The following is a 19,342-nucleotide window of genomic DNA, read 5'->3' on the forward strand; positions in this document are numbered from 1 at the left end:
TCAGTGGTGGGGGCTTGGGGGCAGTGGCCTCTGGCCCTGAAGCAGGGGCTGGGGGGTTGGGGGGCGGGAAAGGGAGAGCTCAGAGGCTGGGCGGCGGTGGGCAGAGGCAGGACCGAGGCTCTCGGGGTTAAGGCTCCAGTCGCTTTGAGGCTCTGGGCTGCCCGCGGGGCCCCAGCCTCGGCTCTCCCACCTCAGGCTGCCCGCCCCCCAGCACGCCCCCAAGCCCTGCCTACACAGTTAGCCGGGGCTGCATCTGGTCGGCGGGCGAGCTGGGAGCCAGGGGGTCCTAGCGTCCTTCCTCCACGCCTCCCCTGCCCGCCTGGCCCCTCAGCGTGCCTGGTTGCTTCCCGCCTCTAGCTGCAGCTGTCCTCCCCGACCACCCCTCATCAGGCCCCGCCCTGACTCCACCCCCTCCCTGCCCCATTGGACCCCTCCTGAAATCCCCACCCTGGCCCCGCCTCTTCCCCAGCGCGCCGCATTCCCCCTCCTCCCCCTCCCTCCCAGGCTTGGCGCACAAATCAGCTGTTTTGCGGCCCAAGCACTGGGAAACAGGGGGAGAAGCAGAACACGGGGGGACTCAGGGGAGGAGGCGGAGTAGAGGTGGAGGTGAGCTGGGCAGGGCGGGGACCGGGGCACCCACGGAGTGGATGCCCAAGGCGCCACTTTTGGAGAATGTGCTCAGTGGGGGAGCGGCTGCTCCCCCTGATCCCCCCCAGCTACGCTCCTGCCTTCTCCTCCTCTTTACCCAAGGCTCCTCCCCCTCTCCAGGCCTGAAGCCAGAGCTGTGCCATGGTAAGAGTTGTCCAGGGTGCCACAGGCACTGTCAGGAGCTCCAGACCCTCCTCCTGCCCTGGGCAGGTGGCTGGGTGGCCTGAGATCAGCCCCCAGCTTGTGTCCCTCACCCAAGGACGTACCCCAGGAGTACTGTAGAGAGTTCCTGCTTTCTGCAGTGCACAAGAGATGCCAGCTGGACCTGTCAATGCTCGGATAGCTGGAAGTCTGGTCCTGTGGCCTTGGCACTGCTCTGTGACTCAACCGAGTTAGGTTTGATTCCCGTGCCATGTGTGACCATGGGCAAGGCAAGGGTGCTTGGCCAGACAGTGAGGGGTCGGTAGTGGATTTCTCAGGGGAGTGTTGGAGTATCACGGGGTCATTGGGAGATTTGGACAGTCACCGGACCAGTGTTTGCAAGCCATAGAGGCTGAAGTGTGTAAATGTCAAACAATGGAGCAATGGCCACGGGGGCATCATCTTAGATGATCTGGCTGGGAGAAAGTAGTCTGAGGGCAAAGGTCAGCCTCACCCCTTGGCCTTGTAACATAGTCATGGCTGAGCACTTTGGTGACTGGGTCCAGGCTCACACGGGTTTCAGCAAAGGCTGCTTCCACAAGAAAGGGGCAAAAAGATGGAAAGATGCTTTCAGAGACACAAGGTAGTGAGGCTGGATCCCAAAAGCTCCTTGGTGTCCCAAAGAATGTAAATTGGGCCAGTTCTGTTCCTGTATCTCCAGAGAAAACCGTCTCCCTCAGCTTGTAGTGAGACGTGAGATAGATGAATGTAGATGTGTGACAGCTGCCTGTTATTTAAAAAAAAAAATGAGGAGTCCAGTAGCACCTTAAAGACTAACAGATTTATTTGGGCATAAGCTTTCGTAGGTAAAAAACCCACTTCTTTTTACCCACAATCCTCATGCCCAAAGAAATCTGTTAGTCTTTAAGGTGCCACCGGACTCCTCGTTGTTTTTGTGTATACAGACTAACATGGCTACCCCCTGATACTTGTAATTGTAAAACCATTTTCTCTAATGCTTTGTGCAGTTTTCCAATAAAGCTACTAGTTTTAAGCAGGCTGGGAGTGACTGAATAGCTCTGACCACAAGCACCCGAAGGGAAGAGACTGAGATGTCCCATCAGACCTGCTTGGTGATAAGCTTTTATCATGGATGGTGTGTTGTCCCCAGCTCAAAGAGTGTGATTATTGTGAGATTTGCCCCAAGATATGAAAGGACCTGGTTTAGAGGGTAAAGAGACCATATATCCCAATTTTACTGTGACAATCCCGATTCTTCTTCTCCATCATCTATCCTTATTGAGTGCCTATCAGCATTCAGAGGAGCAACTTTTTCAAGTTGCATCCAAGATAACGATCCACTCAAGACATTGATTCATAGAATCATAGAGTTTAGGGACAGAATTAGCCATTAGCTCATCTAGTCCAGAGGTCTTCAAACTGGGGATGGGTCCCCCAGTGGTGTGTGGTATATTCCAGGATGGGCGTGAGATGCTTTAGGGAAAAAAAACCCTTCCTGTGCACATTCTACCCATAGCCGTGAATAACTAGCCAAGATGATTCCTCCAGACAGATCTGGTCTTCATTTGGTGCTGTGTGTTTGTCTCTAGGTGGCGCTGTGCATTTTATTGGATTTCTGCTAAGCATGCCCCGCATGATACTAAGTCCTTTTCATCTGAACGTGGATCCATATGCTATAGCGTGGTGTGCACATTTCATTGTAAGCAGGGACTACAATCGTAGTTTTGCTTTTGCTCTTATTCCAATTGATCGTTGGCTCATACCCAGTTACAAACGCTGTAGAAATACAAAAAATATCAAAAAACAAGCAAACATAATGTAAATACACTACCTCTCCAGTTTCGTGCACATGCCATTCAGGAGAAGTGTGCCATCGCAGAAAAAAAAATGTAATTGGAGCTGAAACAATAAAGCAATTAAGTATAATCATACATTTCTCAAATATGTGTATCAAACAAGCCGTTACTGTAAAAGAGGGCAAGGACGATGTTCATCTAACCTCCACGGGGCTTGCTACTTAAATTTTAAAAGCAATAAAATTGAAAAAGCCACGTCCCGCGCCAGAAGGCTGGAAAGCCTGGGGGGCGGAAAGACAAAACGGATGGGCTACCAATGCTCTAAATACAGGAAAGGTACAAATTTCAGTTACACTAGAAGGAGATGTGTCTCCATATCTTAAATAATACTCCAAACCAAAAAAATTCACTAAAACAAGTCATAGAAGAACTGGAAAAACAGAAATTAATCCGGAGGTGCTCAGTGCCTAACGCAACACCAATCTAGCCAGTAAAAAAACAGATGGAACATGAAAATTAACTATTGACTATTGAGGGTTAAACAAAATTGCTAAGCAGGGAGCCCCCGTAGTAACTGCTTATCCTGTGCTGCTGGAGGTGGTATCCCCAGAAATAAAGTGGTTTTCTGTACTGAATGTGGCAAATGTTTTTTAAAGTTTACTTTAAATCCAGAATCCCGGCTCTTGCTGCTTACTAAACACAACAAAAAAGCCCAAGCATTTGTCAAAGCAAATAAAGTTATTGTAAAAAGCCATCAGGCTCTAAAAAAAATACTAAGTGAAAACAAGTTATCCAAAGGGCATATATAAAATAAATAAACCTATACAATGGATCTTTGCTGTCATAACAAAAAATGTTCAATTCGTTACCCTAAAAAACCCTAAAATATCTGCATGGGATCTAACCTTAAAAGGTCAAAAACATGTTATTAAATCCCGCAAAAAATCTACAGTGCACGCTGTCTTTAAGGTAACCCTGGTTAAACAGCTAATCGAAAAATAAAAATAAAGACAACAACATTTTACTCCCCCTGCATTCGGTACTACAGAGATCTGTAGCCTAACACCAGCCAAAGCTGATCACTTTGGACAACACCGTTCTGTCTGCTGGATATCTAGGCAGAGTAGGTGTGTTTATATAAATACAGTTTGCTCCTGAAGTCTCTCCCCATCCCAGCCTGCTGTCTGGGGAGAACTCACTCCAACCCTGCTTACACAGGCTGATGCACCAGGTGATATTATGAAGTTGCCTGCCATTGCAGTGGACTGGGCTCCTTGACCCAGGAGTTCCCTTCCAGGCCTATGTCCCTATGGGTCACATTAGCCCACTTTGCATCACACCGGGAGCTCGTGTGGAGTTACTTGTCCATTATGCGTTGGCCGATGGATTTGGCCCTCAATAGATTCAGGAGAAAGCATGACTCCGCGTTTTCATCTGGGAAAGGAATTGTTCTTGGGCTCCTGTTTAGTGATGTGACAGGAGTTTAATTCCCTGAGTTTCAGGTAATCTCAGAATGCTGAACAGACAGCTGCCCCGCCCCAGCCCCTAGCCCCAGAGAGGAAGGATGTCTCAGTGGTTAAAGTGCTGGCCTGAGATACAAAAGAACTTGCTTCAGTTCCAGGCTCTTGAACTGACTTCTTCTGTGACTTTGGGAAACTCATTCAGTCCCTCTGTTCTTCAGCAATATGTGTTTTAATACGGCTCAATGTAAAGGTTACATCTAGGAACAAAGAATGCTGGTCATCCTTACCGGATGGGGGACGCAGTGCTGGGAAGCAGTGACTCTGAAAATGACTTGGGGATCATAGTGGTTAATCAGCTGAACATGAGCTCCCAATGCAACACTGCGGCCGAAAACCCTACTGCAATCTGGAATGTATAACCAGGAGAATCTGAAGTTGGAGCAGAGAGGTTATTTTACCTCTTTATTTGGCACTGGTGTGACTGCTGCCAGAATATTGTGTCTAGTTCTGGGGTCTACAGCTCCGGATGGACATTGATAAATTGGAGAAGGTTCAGAGAAGAGACATGGGGATGATTAAAGGATTAGAAAACCTGCCTTAGAGTGACAGACTCAAGGAGCAAAGAGAAGGTTAAGGGTGACTTGGTCACAGTCTGTACGTACTGGCATGAAGAACAAATGTTTAACAATAGGCTCTTCAATCTAGCAGAGAAAGTTATAACAGGAGCTAGACAAATTCAGTCTAGAGCTAAGGTATAATTTTTTTAAAAATGAGGGTAATTAACAACTGGAAAAATTTACCAAGGGTTGTGGTAGATTCTCCGGCACGGATGATTGCTAAATCAAGGCAGAATGTTGTTCTCACAGCTCTTCTCTAGGACTTTTTTGGGGCAGGTCTCTGACCTGTGTTATATAGGCGAAGAGACTAGGTGATCATGTTGACAGATGTTCGGTTGCGAGTGTGTTTTTTCCCTGTGTGTTGTCACAGCTCTGTACAGACAGCTGGCACAGCAGACCTCGAGTGAACCACCCAGTAAATCCACAGAATCAGTTTTCAGCAAAGGAACTTGGTCAGGTTTGTTGCCAACGAAGCATGGTGCCCTCGCTCAATGGTTACGGGTACACTAACACATGTATGCGTGTGACAATGGAGCGGCTCAGTGAAGGGTGGGACTTTCCATTCTCCTCTCAGCCAGACAAAGGCATTGCATCTGAAATACATCTTTATACACAGATACAAACAAGTTATGTATTACTCCTTACGTATCCGGGTGCCACCCACTGATGTAAAGAGGGGACGCCCATTACCTTGTATATGTTGGTTTGATCAAAACATCTTGATACATCATGCTATTATCTTGACCTTATCCTTATGCTCCTGTTGTCTTTGGGGAATGTGATTGGTATCGGGGTGTTCTGGTACTGTACCACCTAAGAATGTAGTTTTACGATTGAGCCTTACTAGTCTGGCACTTTTACTTTGGTGCCACCACAGATAGCAACACGCTCCTATAAGGGCGATTACAGTTATCACCTGTATCATCAGTAGTAGTAGGCTGAGTGTTTTTGAAATACTGGGATAAGCATTGTTACAATGCATTCCCCAGTGCTGTGTGTAGAAGTAAAACAAATTTGGAGTGGTGACATTACAAATGAGGCCTTTATATATAAATGTCTTGTAATTAGTTACTACACGGTACTGCTCATTCATGTTATAGGCAATCCTTACTGCTGGTTGTCACCCTCTGGTAAACTTTACTAGGCAGGAAGCCGGAATGTCTAGCTTCTTGGTTCCATGGGTTGCATGGCTCTGTGATACATCAGGAGCTGACATAGATCCAGTTGTTTCTTATGGATGCTGTCTTCCGGATAGCCTACTGAATGGATAGTAACCAAATTCTCAAATATTGCCATGTCCGGATATAGTATTGGTACCCAAACACTGAACAAGATGGTTTTGAATAACATGTGCCTCAGCTAGGATGCAAATTATGGCTGATACTACCAGGGAATTGGTTTACTCAATTTGTAGTTACTATGTCACATATATATTTTTTTACCACTTTGTTTTTTCCTTCACTTCATGTTGTTTGCTGCCATTCATTTGTTGATTTTTATCTGTGTATTGGTTAAACAGTTTAGCAATGTTATGTACATTGTAAATGATGTACAGCAATAATACAGTACAGCAATAATACAGATGTTTTTACATAGTAGACAAGTTTTAATTAACTGATGGTGAGTTTTAGCTGATTGCCAACTTAATTGTCCATATATGGTAGGTTGAGGTGTATTAGACCAGTCTCTTATTTATAAAGCACTTCATTTTCCTTTTCTTGATGCTTGGGGGTTCCTTCACTATATACTGATATCTTCTTTTGTGGTGTGATATCTTTTATTGTCTTTGGTCTGTAGGTAATTTCATGGAGAAGAGGTTCATTAGTGGCTATAAGACAAGATGGTGAGGGACACAACCCCATGCTCTGGGTGTGTCTAAGTCTTTGACTGTCAGAAGATGGGAGTAGATTAGGGAGAATGGATCATTCAATAATTGCCTCCTTCTGTTCTTTCCCTCTGAAGTACCTGAACTGTCCATAGTCAGAAGACAGGACACTGGGCTAGATGGACCAAACCTTTTCCAGGGGTTCCCTCTGTTATAGAGCTCGACTAGCCACCCTAGCAGACTTCCATGGTGGGGTGACCATACGTCCCATTTTGGCTGGGACAATCCCTTTTTTAAGCCCTGTCCCAGCCGACTTGACATTTTTTTTTTTCGAAATGAGACATTTGTCCTTTTTGCTCTTGCTGACTTGATCAGTTGGCAACAGCAAATGGGACAAATGCCCACTTCTATCATAAAAGTGGGGAAGTGGGGAGCGGAGGAATGTTTGGGGCAGGCGAGTGGAGATACCAGCCCCAAGCCGGTGGTGAGGCAGAGCTGGGAGGGAGGAGGCGGTGTTGTAGCCACAGGTGACAGACTCCTGAAACCTGAGGGCGCCCCTATTGGGTTCCAGTGAAGGGCGACAGCTTCGCACAGGGGCGGGGGGCCTAGGGTGAGAAACTGTGTGTCTCCTGTTTTCTCTTTGGGAAATATGGTCACCCTAAGGGGCTGCTCAGTGTGGAAGGTTGATGGGGGGCTTGTGCTGCCACCTAGCGGTGTGATCCAGAAGCACTAAAGACAGAGTCTCATGGTTTGAGCTAGAGCTGTATTGGAAATCAGAGCGCCCTCACCCCCCCCCCCCACACACACACACACAATTTAGACCCAATGATGCTGCCCAGTTGCAACTGCCTGAATCGCCAAGAGAAATTGGAGGCGTTTCATCTGCCTCTTCCTCATAACATAAATGAAGGTTACACTGATGGAGTCTATGGCTGCACTCGGGGCATAGAAATGTTGAAACATCTGAACCAGTGTATGGCTGGGGTATTGTGCTCATCAGCTACTCTAACCAGCCTTCCCATCCCTGTGCAGCCCCCTCCACCCTGTACAGCGCCCCATCAGCAGATCCTGCGGGCAGTGGCTACTGTGACAGGCCCTGGTAGCACATCTCTGACGAACCTGTGCTAGCAGGGAGGTAGAGAGCGTCCTAGAGCAGTTGTGGAGGCCCAGAGATTGTGGGTGGGTGGGCCTAGCTACCAGTGGATCACTGAGATCTGTGCCTAACTTTGGGGAGCCCTGGATCCTGGGTCCCCCTTTTCATTCCTCAAGGAGAAGGGAAGGGACCTCCCCTCCTGGAACGATTCAAGGGAAATTTCCAGGTACAGAGCCTTGTGGAATATGCTTTCCCTGACCTGCACCCTGGTTTACTAATACAGGAAAGGGGGCTGCCGGGGAGAAATATGCTCCTATATTATTATAATTATATTTTATTTTATTTCAGCAAGATCACAGCTGTGACAGCTTCATTGCTACCCCTCGGACTTCTCCAAGGTAGCCATGCGACTAATCGAAATCATATGAACAGTGATGACAAGCCCGGATTCCAGGAATAGAGCCTGCAGCAGGGCTGGCGCTGCAGTCCAGGTGGGCAGTATCACCACAAATCCCCTGTGATTTGGCTTCCTGCAGTTTGCCTTTGGCTATGATGGGGGTTAAAGCTGGTGCACACTGAGCCAAGCTGCTGAGGTTCCCTGATGGCCCAGTGGCCCCCAAGGGAATGTGCAGGCATGCTTCATATAGACACTTGCCTCCCTATATGAACAGATACTGCCTGCTGCCTGTGCTAACTCTCCAATGACTCTTTGTCCTTTAGGGTGAAGATCTCTGGTGTCAGCGGCTCCCCGTCTAGCAGGAATTGGGCACATTGGCAGGTTTCATTATCTTTAAAACACGAAGTGAAGTGTAAAGGCTGCAAGCTGTTTCCATTTGCAGATGTTCTGTGCTGCGGCAGCAAACTCAGCTGGGCTGTCGGGGTGACTCAGTGACAGGGGCTGGAGGGCAGCAGTGCTAGGTAGCTCTGCAACCCCGCCACTACATCTGCCCGTGATCCAAGGTGGGTTATTCAAGCTACACAGAAATGTGACATTCAAAGTGAGCTCGGAGCATTAAAACTCCAGTGCCCTGAGTTAGGATTTCTCAAGTTGTCCCATTTCTAGAGCTGCAGTGTGCTGTGGGCCTGATCCTGAAACCCCTGATCCTGGGTCTGATCCTGAAACCCCACGGAATATCAGTGACTAGTTCACAAATTACCTCAGGTTTATTTGCTGTTGGGAATGTAATCAGTAAATGCATTTACAATTATTTTATTCTCTGGTTTGATTGTGAAGGCAGGAATTCAGACCTGCATTGCTCTGTGGTAACAGGTCCAATTGGGAATATTTCTGTTTTCTGACTAGAGGAGAGCTCCAGCATTTCTGCCTTGTATATACCCCGCAGAGTTACAGAGCTACATCTCTGCCCCCTCTCTGGACTCCAAGTGCCAGATGTCAGGCATAACAACTTTCCCTCTCATTGAGTGAAATCCTCCCACCCTCAGACTGGAATCTTGTCTACCACACACTGCGGGTCGAATGTGTTTGCCCTGCAGGTCCAAGTGGGTTAGGCACCTGTGGTTCTTCCCTTTGTGAGCATGTGACTAGTGACAAGTGACCAGCCAGCATTCTTGAACAAAATACTGTTTAATATGAACAGTAGGACTAAAGCCTAACAGTGGAGAATAAGAGGGTTTTCAAACAACAGTCTGTACACGTCTCTGACCCCAAACCCTCCCACTCTGATGGGGACCCAGGCAGGTTGAGGGCCTTCAGACTTCCCCAGCAGCGTTTGTGCCTGTCAGTCTGAAGAGATTCTCAGCAACAGATTCCACGCCGCTGGACAGACTCCCAGTCCTGGCAAAACAAGCTGTGTAACGTGGCTGGAGCCCGGAAATAGGCTCTTCCCAGCTTGTAGCTCCAGTGTTGTCTCTCAGCCTCCCTGAAGTGCTGACTGAGCGATGGCTTTTCTTCAGCTGCTGCTTCCCTTTCTGTTTGTTTTCCCACATCCTGCTACTAAACTAACATGAGCCGTACTGGTTTCACCCAATACAGCCATAACATAAGGGCAGGGGACTGGACTTGATGACCTCTCGAGGTCCCTTCCAGTCGTAGAATCTATGAATAAACATGCTAACAGTCAACCCAATGTAGCTCTAATGTTAACATCCTAAGAACTGGGTTTAACATACAGATTCATGATGGCAGCTCAGCTCCCTGTCTGATACAATGCTGTTCCCAGGTGCTACAGATTTTATGAATACAGGACAGAGACAGTCAGAGAGAGAGAGAGAGAGAGAGAGAGAGCAATAGACTACTTTCCTGTGTGAAACGAAGTTCCATTTCCATGAATACTCATGCATATGACTTTGAAATCCACTTCCTGCAAACCCTCATTGTTCCTGAATAACAGGTGCTGGAGTTACTATGTACTAGAGAGTGAGAGTTCAGGGAATGAATATTTTCTATACTGACAGGCTACAGACTGACAACAGAACCTGAAGAGAACCAGTCAGCTATTAACCCAGTGACAGAGGAGCTACTAGACTTTTGTTTGCTGACAAGCGACTGAATGAGGGCTGAGACACTGCGATCTTTTCAAGTTCTGAAGAAATCCGGATGACAGTCGCTACATTTTAAGTCCCACTCTAACCTGAGAAATCATCTTTGAGAGAAGATCAGAAGGGAAAGCCTGGATTGATACGTGTGTACTAAAGTACAGATGTGTAAAAGTTATACCAAAACTTTTCATTGTAATACAAATATTTCAAACAAAACTTTCATGGCATGCCTGTATATTGAAAGCCAGAAGCAGAGTTGTTGGAATCTCTACAGGAAGGAGCAGGGGTAACTGTACTGCTTAATGGCTTTTGCTTTAGAAAGTATTTCAGAAGTGCTCCACATACTGTTTGCAATGGGTTTGTGCTGTTAACTCTTTGATCAGTGAACAGTTGAATGAGACTCTCTCCTGGGAAATGACCAGAAGCTGTTTGTGACACTTACATTTGGGCATGAACATTATCCCTCTGCAATACGGGTGCAAGTCTTTCCAAAAAGTCATGAGAGAACAGAAACGCTGGTTTGTGTTTCAGCAAAGAGGCAAGCTGAGGTACAGAAAAAGGGAGTGTTACCGTGTTTGTATGTAATTTTCACCCATCACCTCTTACACGCACATGGCTGAAATAACTTGCACACTCAAGTGGATATTAGTGCAACCTGGTGTTCCCACTATTCACCCATGTGTGATGCCAACCCCTCCCCCACCCAAATGAAGTAACTATCTGTGTCATCTTGTAACTTCACAGATATCTATGGACCCTTGCATGGTGAGAGGATGCAGGACCTTTGAGAATGAAGAGAAGCTTGTAGGGTGAAGGAACTGTCTGGATTCAGTCAACATTGCTGAGGCAAAGCACTTCAGCTCCTCTTGGAGGGATTCTTGGGGGTAAAAGTGTATCACCTGGTGCATTTGGTAAGGGAAAGTTAATAGAGCCCTGTTCTGAACGAATTAACCCATGTAAATCTGGAGTGATAACATTGAAGACAATGATATTGAATTCAGAACCTGGCCCTAAAAATTTATCCCATGTGCTGGAAAGAGGCAGACACATTTATAAATAGCTTCAATCCAGGACAACAGATAAATACAATGACCAGTATCACCATGCACTTGCCGTATGTTTGCACACACATCATAATACAATGGGCCAGAAAGAGTGTCTATGGGAAGGTCACAACTGTGAAATCACATAGTGCACAATAGGCTGCGGAACTCCCAGCCACAAGATATCTATGGGGCCAAGAGCTTAGCAGGCTTCAAAGAGGGATGGGATGTTTATATTGGTAAAAATTCAATCCCATTATAGTTGTGAGGATCTCTTTTAAAAAGTCTTGGAAGGGCCCTAAACCTTCCTGATTTACACCACAAAATATGTTTAAGTTGTGGGTATCAGGGGGAAACTTTCCCTGGGAGCAGGTTATCTCATAGCTGCCTATTGCAGGGTTTCTTCCACCTTCCTTTGAAGAATCTAGGAAATGGCCACTAAACACTGAGCTGAATGGCCCACATGTCTGATCCAGTCTGGCAGTGCCCATCTTCCTGGTGGTGGTGAAAATCCGAGACTATATAGTTTCTCATTTTCCTTGAGATCCTGGGAGTCTCTAGACTTGCATTGAGAGCAGAAAGATGTCTCGTTAAATATCATCTAGTCTGCTGTTATTTATCCTTTCAGAAACTAAAGTTCAAAACTCCTTGGACCTGCCCAGGACATTATGTCACCTGTCAATGACACCAAATTCACACCTGCAGTGGTCCTTCTCACCGGGATACCAGGGCAGGAAGACGTCCATCTCTGGATCTCTATCCCCCTCTGTTTAGTGTATGTTATTTCGATAGTAGGAAATTCAGTCATTCTGTTCATTATAAAAACAGATCCAAGCCTCCATGACCCCATGTACATTTTCCTTTCCATGTTGGCCATCACAGACCTTGGCTTATCAATAGCCACAATTCCGACGATATTGGGCATATTCTTGTTTCAATCTAGGGAGATCAGCTTCAATGCCTGTTTTGCCCAGCTGTTCTTCATCCACTCGCTTCAATGCATTGAATCCTCCGTGCTCTTGTTGATGGCCTTTGACCGCTTCATCGCAATCTGTGACCCGCTGAGATATTCTTCCATCTTAACCCTGCCGAGAATAGGCAAGATGGGACTGGTGTGTGTGCTAAGAGGGGTGGCCGTATCATTCCCACTCCCCTTTCTCCTGAAACGGTTCCGATACTGTCGAGCCAATGTCCTGTCCCATTCCTACTGCCTGCACCAGGAGGTCATGAAGGCAGCTTGTTCAGATATTACAGTCAACAGCATCTATGGCTTCTATGTTTCACTCTTAATGATGGGGTTGGACTCATTGCTCATCTTCCTGTCTTATGTGATGATCCTCAAAACAGCGCTGAGCATTGTGTCCCAGACTAAGTGTCTTAGGGCTCTGAACACCTGCGTCTCCCACCTCTGTGTCGTCCTGCTCTTCTACACTCCAGAGATTGGCTTGTCTGTGATACACAGATTTGGGAATAGCTCTTCTCACTTGCTTCAGATTTTCCTGGGCTATGTCTACCTTCTGGTCCCGCCCCTGATGAACCCAGTCGTGTACACCATGAAAAGCAAACACCTTCGTGCGAGGATAATCAGATTGTTCGTCAAGTGAAGGGTCAGTTCATCACCCAGTTCCAGTGCTGGTGACATAGGAGGCCAAAAACACGAGACACGGATCCTTATTCCATCCTGGACCCTTACATCTGAGACGAGATGAGCTATTCATCTCCTCTCTATAGAGAGAGTTTGAGGCGGGATCTAAGTTTTTGAGCAATGGGATAGGGACCGCCCCCACCCGCTGGTGAGGGAGGACAGCACACAGGGGGAAGGAGACCAAGGCAGGCACCAGCATTTACAAAGTGACTGTGTTTGTGGAGAGCCAGGGGACCGGTGGAATGTTGAGCCATAAAGATCCGTATTGGTGGCTGCTCTGACCTCAGAATTCCTGTCGATATTGACAATAAAGAGAAGGGAGGTGGATGTTGTTTACCATTACTCCTGGCCTGCCCTGTCCCATCTCTGGTTAAACATCCATAGGCCATGAAGAAAGCTGCAGAGACTGAGGCCCAGTTTCCCTCCCCGTCCCCTGTGTTGTGCTGCCCCGGCTGATTTCAAAGGGGTAGAAATGGGAATTAGCTCCCCCAGAGAGGTACAGCTCGCTCCTATCCCATACACTGTAGGGTGACCACCTTTTCAAAAGGCAAAAGCGGGACATATGCAGGGGCCCCATCCCCTGTGTGACCCTGCCCCTGCTCTTCCTCTTTCCCTGAGGCACCTCCCTCTGCCCCATTTCTTACCTGAAGACACAACCCCGTGCTCCATTCCCTTCCCCCTTTGCCCCTCCCTCTGCCCCATCTCTTCCCGAAACCCCACCGCCTGCTCCTCCTTTCTACCTGAAGCTCCAACCCCTCTCCAGACCCGAAGCCAGAGCCGGGCCATGCTAAGAGCTGCCCAGGTTTCCAAAGCCACTGTAAGGAGCCCCAGACCCTACTCCTGTCCTGGGCAGGTGGCTGGTGGGCCCGAGGGACTTGGTCAAAGTGGGCTGTGCTCTTGGAAGCCATTACCACCCCCCTGGCTGCTCTAAACTCTGCACTGCTCTGTGATTCAGCAGAGTTTGCTTTGATTCCTTTGGTATGTGTGACCATGGCAAGCTATTAGCTGTCTCTGGGCCTCTGCACAGATGGATAATAGCCCCGTCCTGCCTCACAGCAGTGTCGGGAGTATAAAGACATTCAAGGTGCTCAGATACTCTGAGACCCTCAGATCAGGACTATGTCAGGGTTCCAGACTAGACTAGATGCGATAAATTGACCCTCTCTGTATCGATCGCTGCCCATCGATCCAGCAGGTAATGTAGACAAGCCCTAAGTCACTGTCATCTGCACGTGGATCCGTAGGCTACAGCATGGTGTGCACATTTCATTGTAAGCAGGGACTACAATCGCAGTTCTACTTTTGCTCTTATTCCAGTTGATCGTTGGCTCATACCCAGTTACAAACTCTACAAATACAAAAAAACAAGCAAACGTATAATGTAAAAACACTACCTCTTTAGTTTGGTGCACATGCCATTCAGGAGAAGTGTGCCATCACAGAAAAAAAATGTAAGAGGAGCTGAAATAATAAAGCAACTAAAATAATCATACATTTCTCAAATATTTGTCTCAAACAAGCTGTTACTGTAAAGGAGGGGAAGGACGATGTTTATCTAATCCCCATGGGGCTTGCTACTCAAATTGTAAAAGCAATAAAACAAAAAAAGCCACCTCCTGCACCAGAAGCCTGGAAATCCTGGTGGACTGAAGTATAAAATGGATGGGCTACAAACCCTCTAAATACAGGAAAGCTACAAATGTCAGTTACACTAGAAGGAGACGTTCCTCCATACATTAAATGATACCCAATACCCCAAAAAACAAAACAAAAAATTCATTGAAACAAGTCATTAAAGAACTGGAAAAATGGAAATTAATCCAGAGGTGCTCAGCGCCTAACACAGCACCAATCTAGCCAGTAAAAAAGCCAGAAGGAACATGAAAATTAACTAGTGAGGGTTAAACAAAATTGCTAAGCAGGGAGCCCCCTCAGTAGGTGCTTATCCTGTGCTGCTGGAGGTGGTATCCCCAGAAATAAAGTGGTTTTCTGTACTGAATGTGACAAATGTTTTTTAAAGTTTACTTTAAATCCAGAATCCCGGTATCAAACGGCTTCTGTGTTCCAGGGTACTCAATATTGCTAAAATGTTTTGCCTATGGGGTATTGCAATACATCCAAAATATTCCATGTTGCTGTAAAAATATATTAAAAATTGTCACACACACAAAAAGTGAAATATTTAAATAATAGCTTTGTAGTAAGTAAAACAGGAAAGAGCATAAAAGGGTTCGTGCAGCAGTTACTGGGTTGGTACTTAAAAAAAACACAATAAACCTAAACAAAAGAAGCAGCTATTGCACGGGAAAGCTTGAAAAAAGGGGTTAATGAAAGATCTACTTTGCCTGCCCCTAACAATAAGTTCCCTTTTGTGTTGTATCCTAGTGTTAAAAAATTCTCTAGTGTTAGTATAATCATGCAGAATATTGGTGCTGGGGAAAAAACTTGTGCGTACTATACCAAAGCATTTACAGCTGCAAAAAGCAAACTAAAACTATGTAAGCAAAGTACATCAGAAGGAGGAAGGCTGCCAAAGAATCAGTGGGGCCACTGGACGACTGAGGTGCTAAAGGAGAATTCAGGGAAGATGAGGTTCTTGCAGAGAGGCTAAATGTATTCTTTGTGTTGGTCTTCACTGGAAAAGGAGTAAACAGTGAAGTGACAAAATTTGCAGCCGATACAAAACTACTCAATATACTGAAGTCCAAAGAAGATTACAAAGAGTTACAGTGCAAAGTAATGCAAAACATAATCCCAACTATACATAAAAAATGATGGGCTCTAAATTAGCTGTTTCCATTCAAGAAAGAGATCTTGGAGTCATTGTGGATAGTTCTCTGAAAACATCCACTCAATATCCTGGAGGAGTCAAAAACAGTAACAGAATATTTGGGAACCACTAGGAAAGGGATAGATAATAAGACAAAAAATATCATATTGTCTCTATATAAATCCATCATGGTATACCGACGCCTTGAATACTGTGCCCAGTTCTGGTCGCCCAATCTCAAAAAAGATATATTTGAATTTGAAAAAGGAAAGAGAAAAGCGACAAAAATGTTTAGGGGTGCGGACAGTGATGAGCTGCTAAAATCGTAACAACCGGTTCACTATAAAAAGTTCTGATTTAAGGGATGTGCCCCAGTATGTATTTTTTGTACCAATAGGGTTACCATACGTCCGTATTTTCCGGACGGCGATTTAAGAACCAAAAAGCCTGACATGTCCGGGAAAATACGGATGTTATGTTAACCCTACCTAAAGTTATTTTTTAAAAAGATGGGCCTGAACTAGAAATGAGCTCCGTTTCACATGTGTGGGTCCCAGCTGCTCCCTGCCCCCCTCATTGAAGCAGGCGGAACTGGGAACTGCAGGGCACCAGTGGACATGGGGCTGGCTGGAGGCAGGGCAGGGGCTGACTGGAGGTAGGGTCTGGCTGCAGGCAGGGCAAGGGGTGCGGGGCTGGCTGGAGACAGGGGTGTGTGGGGTGGGCTGGCTGGCTTCGGGCAGGGCCACAGCGGGGTGCGGCAGGGGTTGGCTGGGCTGGAGACAGAGGAATGCGGGACTGGCAGGCTTCAGTCAGAGGGGTGCAGTAGGGGTTGGCTGGAGACAGGGCAGGGGGTGCAGCAGGGGCTGGCTGCAGACAGGGGCTGGCTGTGGGCAGGGGGAGCGGGGCTGGCTGCAGACAGGGGCTGGCTGTGGGCAGGGGGAGCGGGGCTGGCTGCAGACAGGGGCTGGCTGCGGGCAGGGGGAGCGGGGCTGGCTGCAGACAGGGACTGGCTGTGGGCAGGGGGAGCGGGGCTGGCTGCAGACAGGGACTGGCTGTGGGCAGGGGGAGTGGGGCTAGCTGCAGACAGGGGCTGGCTGCAGACAGGTGCTGGCTGTGGGCAGGGGCTGGCTGCGGGCAGGGGCTGGCTGCAGGCAGGATGGCGGTTACTTACCGGGAGAGCAGCTCGGAGCAGCAGGACTCAGCCCAGGTGCAGCAGAACAGCTGGGGACCCACCAGGCAGCAGCCGGAGCCTCAGGGACAGGGGTTGGGGGAGCAGCAGCAGCAACAGGGCCAGGCGGCGGCCCACATGGCTCCCGCAGCACAGCGCCCCCACCTGACACTTCCCTGCCAAAGCCCATCAAAGTCGCAGCGCCCACTCCTGGCAGGGAAGCCGGTTAACAAGCGGTTCTAAAACCGCTTCAAAATTTAACAACCAGTTCGTGCGAACCGGTGCGAACTGGTTCCAGCTCACCACTGGGTGCGGAACAGCTTTCATATGAAGAAAAATTAAAAAGACTGGGACTGTTCAGCTTGGAAAAGAGATGCGTAAGGGGGATATGACTGAGGTCTACAAAATCATGTGTGGTGTGGAGAAAGTAAATAAGGAAGTGTTATTTACTCATTCTCATAACACAAGAACTGGGGTCACCAAATGAAATTAATAGGCAGCAGGTTTAAAACAAACAGAAGGAAGTACTTCTTCACACAACACACAGTCAACCTGTGGAACTCATTGCCAAGGGATGTTGTGAAGGCCAAAACTATAACTGGTGAAAGAAGAATTAGATAAATTAATGGAGGATAGATCCAACAATAGCTATTAGCCAAGATGGTCAGGGACAGTGCCGCATGCTCTGGGAGTCTCTAAACCTCTGAGTGCCAGAATATGGGGGCAGATGATGGAGAATGGATCTCTTGATAATTACCCTGTTTGGTTCATTCCCCCTGAAGCATCCGAACTGGCCACTGTCAGAAGACAGGACACTGGGTTAGATGGACTATTGGTCTGACACAATATGACCATTTTGATGTTCTTACACTATTCCATTGATGGATAGAGCTGGTGTAGCCACCCTAGCAGATGTCCATGGTAGTGTGACCATACCTCCCATTCTGGTCGGGAAAGTCCCTTTTTTAAGCCCTGTCCCAGCCAATCCAACATTTTGTTTTTCAAAAGGAGACATTTGTCCCTTTTAATCTTGCTCTTGCTGACTTGATCAGTTGGCAACAGCAAACGGGACAAATACCCACTTCTGTCATAAAATTGGGGAAGTGGGATGTGGTGGAATGTTTGGGGGAGGCGAGTGGAGGTGCCAGCCCTCCGCACACGGGGTGAGGCAGAGCTGGGGTGGGGAAGCAGCGTTCCAGCCACAGGTGACAGACTCCTGACACTTGAGGGGGCCCCTACAGGGTTCCAGTGAAAGGCAATAGCCTCAAACAGGGGAGACCTCATGCTGCCACCTATGGGTGTGGTCCTGTAGCATGAGGGAGAGAGGCTCATGGTTTGAGCTAGAGCTGGGCTGGAAAGCAGAGAGTTTATTTGCCCAAAGAAAAATATTGACCCAAACTGAAATGTTTCCTTTTCATCCATTTTTTCTGAGGTGAGTTTTCATAGAAAATGGATCATTTTTCTCTGAAAGCTCAGCTGCCATGATGCTGCCCAGCTGCAGCTGCTGGATTCCCAAGAGAAACTGGAGGCTTTTCATCTGCCTCTTCCTCAAATCAAATGAAGGTGGCACTGATGGAGTCTATGGCAGCACTCTGGGTATGGAAAGATCTAAACCTCCCAAACAGTCTAGGTCTGGGGTATTGGGTCCATCAGCTACTCTAACCAGCCCTCCCATCTTTTCTCTGCCCCCCCCCCCTCCAACCTGTACAATGCCCCTTCAGCAGGTCCTGTGGGCAGTGGCTACTGTGACAGGCTGTGGTAGCACATCTCTGATGAACCTGTGCTAGCAGGGAGCTGGACAGGGTCCTAAAGCAGTTGTGGAGGTCGAGAGATTGTGGGTGGGTGGGCCTAGCTACCAGTGGATCACTGAGATCTGTGCCTAACCTTGGGGATTCAGGATCCTGGGTCCCCCTCTTCATTCCTCAGGGAGAAGGGAAGGGACTTCCCACCCTGAACTATCCGAGGGAAATTTCCATGTAGGGAGCCTTGTGGAATCTCCCTTCTGTGGCCTTCACCCTGGATTTGTTATGCAGGAAAGTGGGCTGCCGGGCAGAAACCTGGTCCTATATTATTAACCATTATTTATTCTTCTTCTTTATTATTCATTTTATTTCAGCAAGATCACAGCGGTGACAGCATCATTGTTACCACTCGGCCATCCCCAAGGTAGCCATGTGACTAATCGGAACCATACAAACAGTGATGATAAGCCCAGATTCCAAGAATAGAGCCTGCAGCTTGGCTGGTACTGCAGTCTGGTTCGGCAGCATCACGACCTGTCTCCTGTGATTTGCCCACTTGCAATTTGCCATTGGCCATGACAGGGGTTAAAGCTGGTGCACACTAAGCCGAGCAGCTGAGGTTCCCTGATGGCCAAGTGGCCCCCAAGGCAATGTGCAGACATGCTTCATAAACACAGTTGCCTCCGTATCTGAACAGATACTGCCTGCTGCCCATGCAACTTCTCCTCTGATGTCCCTTATCCTTTAGGGTGAAGACCTCTGGTGTTAGCGGCTCCCCGTCTAGCAGGAATTGGGTACGTTGGCACGTTTCATTATCTTTAGAATGCAGAGTGAAGGGGAAAGGCTGCAAGCTGTTTCCTTTTGCAGATGT

General features: G+C 47.6%; 1 protein-coding gene across 1 annotated transcript; it reads left to right on the forward strand.

The window, feature by feature from the left end:
- The first annotated feature begins 11,814 nt into the window (after window positions 1-11,814).
- LOC128832516 (olfactory receptor 51G2-like) lies at window positions 11,815-12,750 on the forward strand. The gene has a single exon (XM_054019983.1). It carries the CDS (start codon window positions 11,815-11,817, stop codon window positions 12,748-12,750), a length of 936 nt encoding a protein of 311 aa, XP_053875958.1.
- The last annotated feature ends 6,592 nt before the right edge of the window (window positions 12,751-19,342 follow it).

The sequence above is a fragment of the Malaclemys terrapin genome, chromosome 1 (assembly GCF_027887155.1).
Source record: "Malaclemys terrapin pileata isolate rMalTer1 chromosome 1, rMalTer1.hap1, whole genome shotgun sequence".
Classification (NCBI taxonomy): Eukaryota; Metazoa; Chordata; order Testudines; family Emydidae; genus Malaclemys; species Malaclemys terrapin.

What these genes read in the sequence shown, in the direction of transcription:
- LOC128832516 (XM_054019983.1), top strand. Translation starts at nt 11,815, where the DNA reads ATGTCACCTGTCAATGACACCAAATTCACACCTGCAGTGGTCCTTCTC.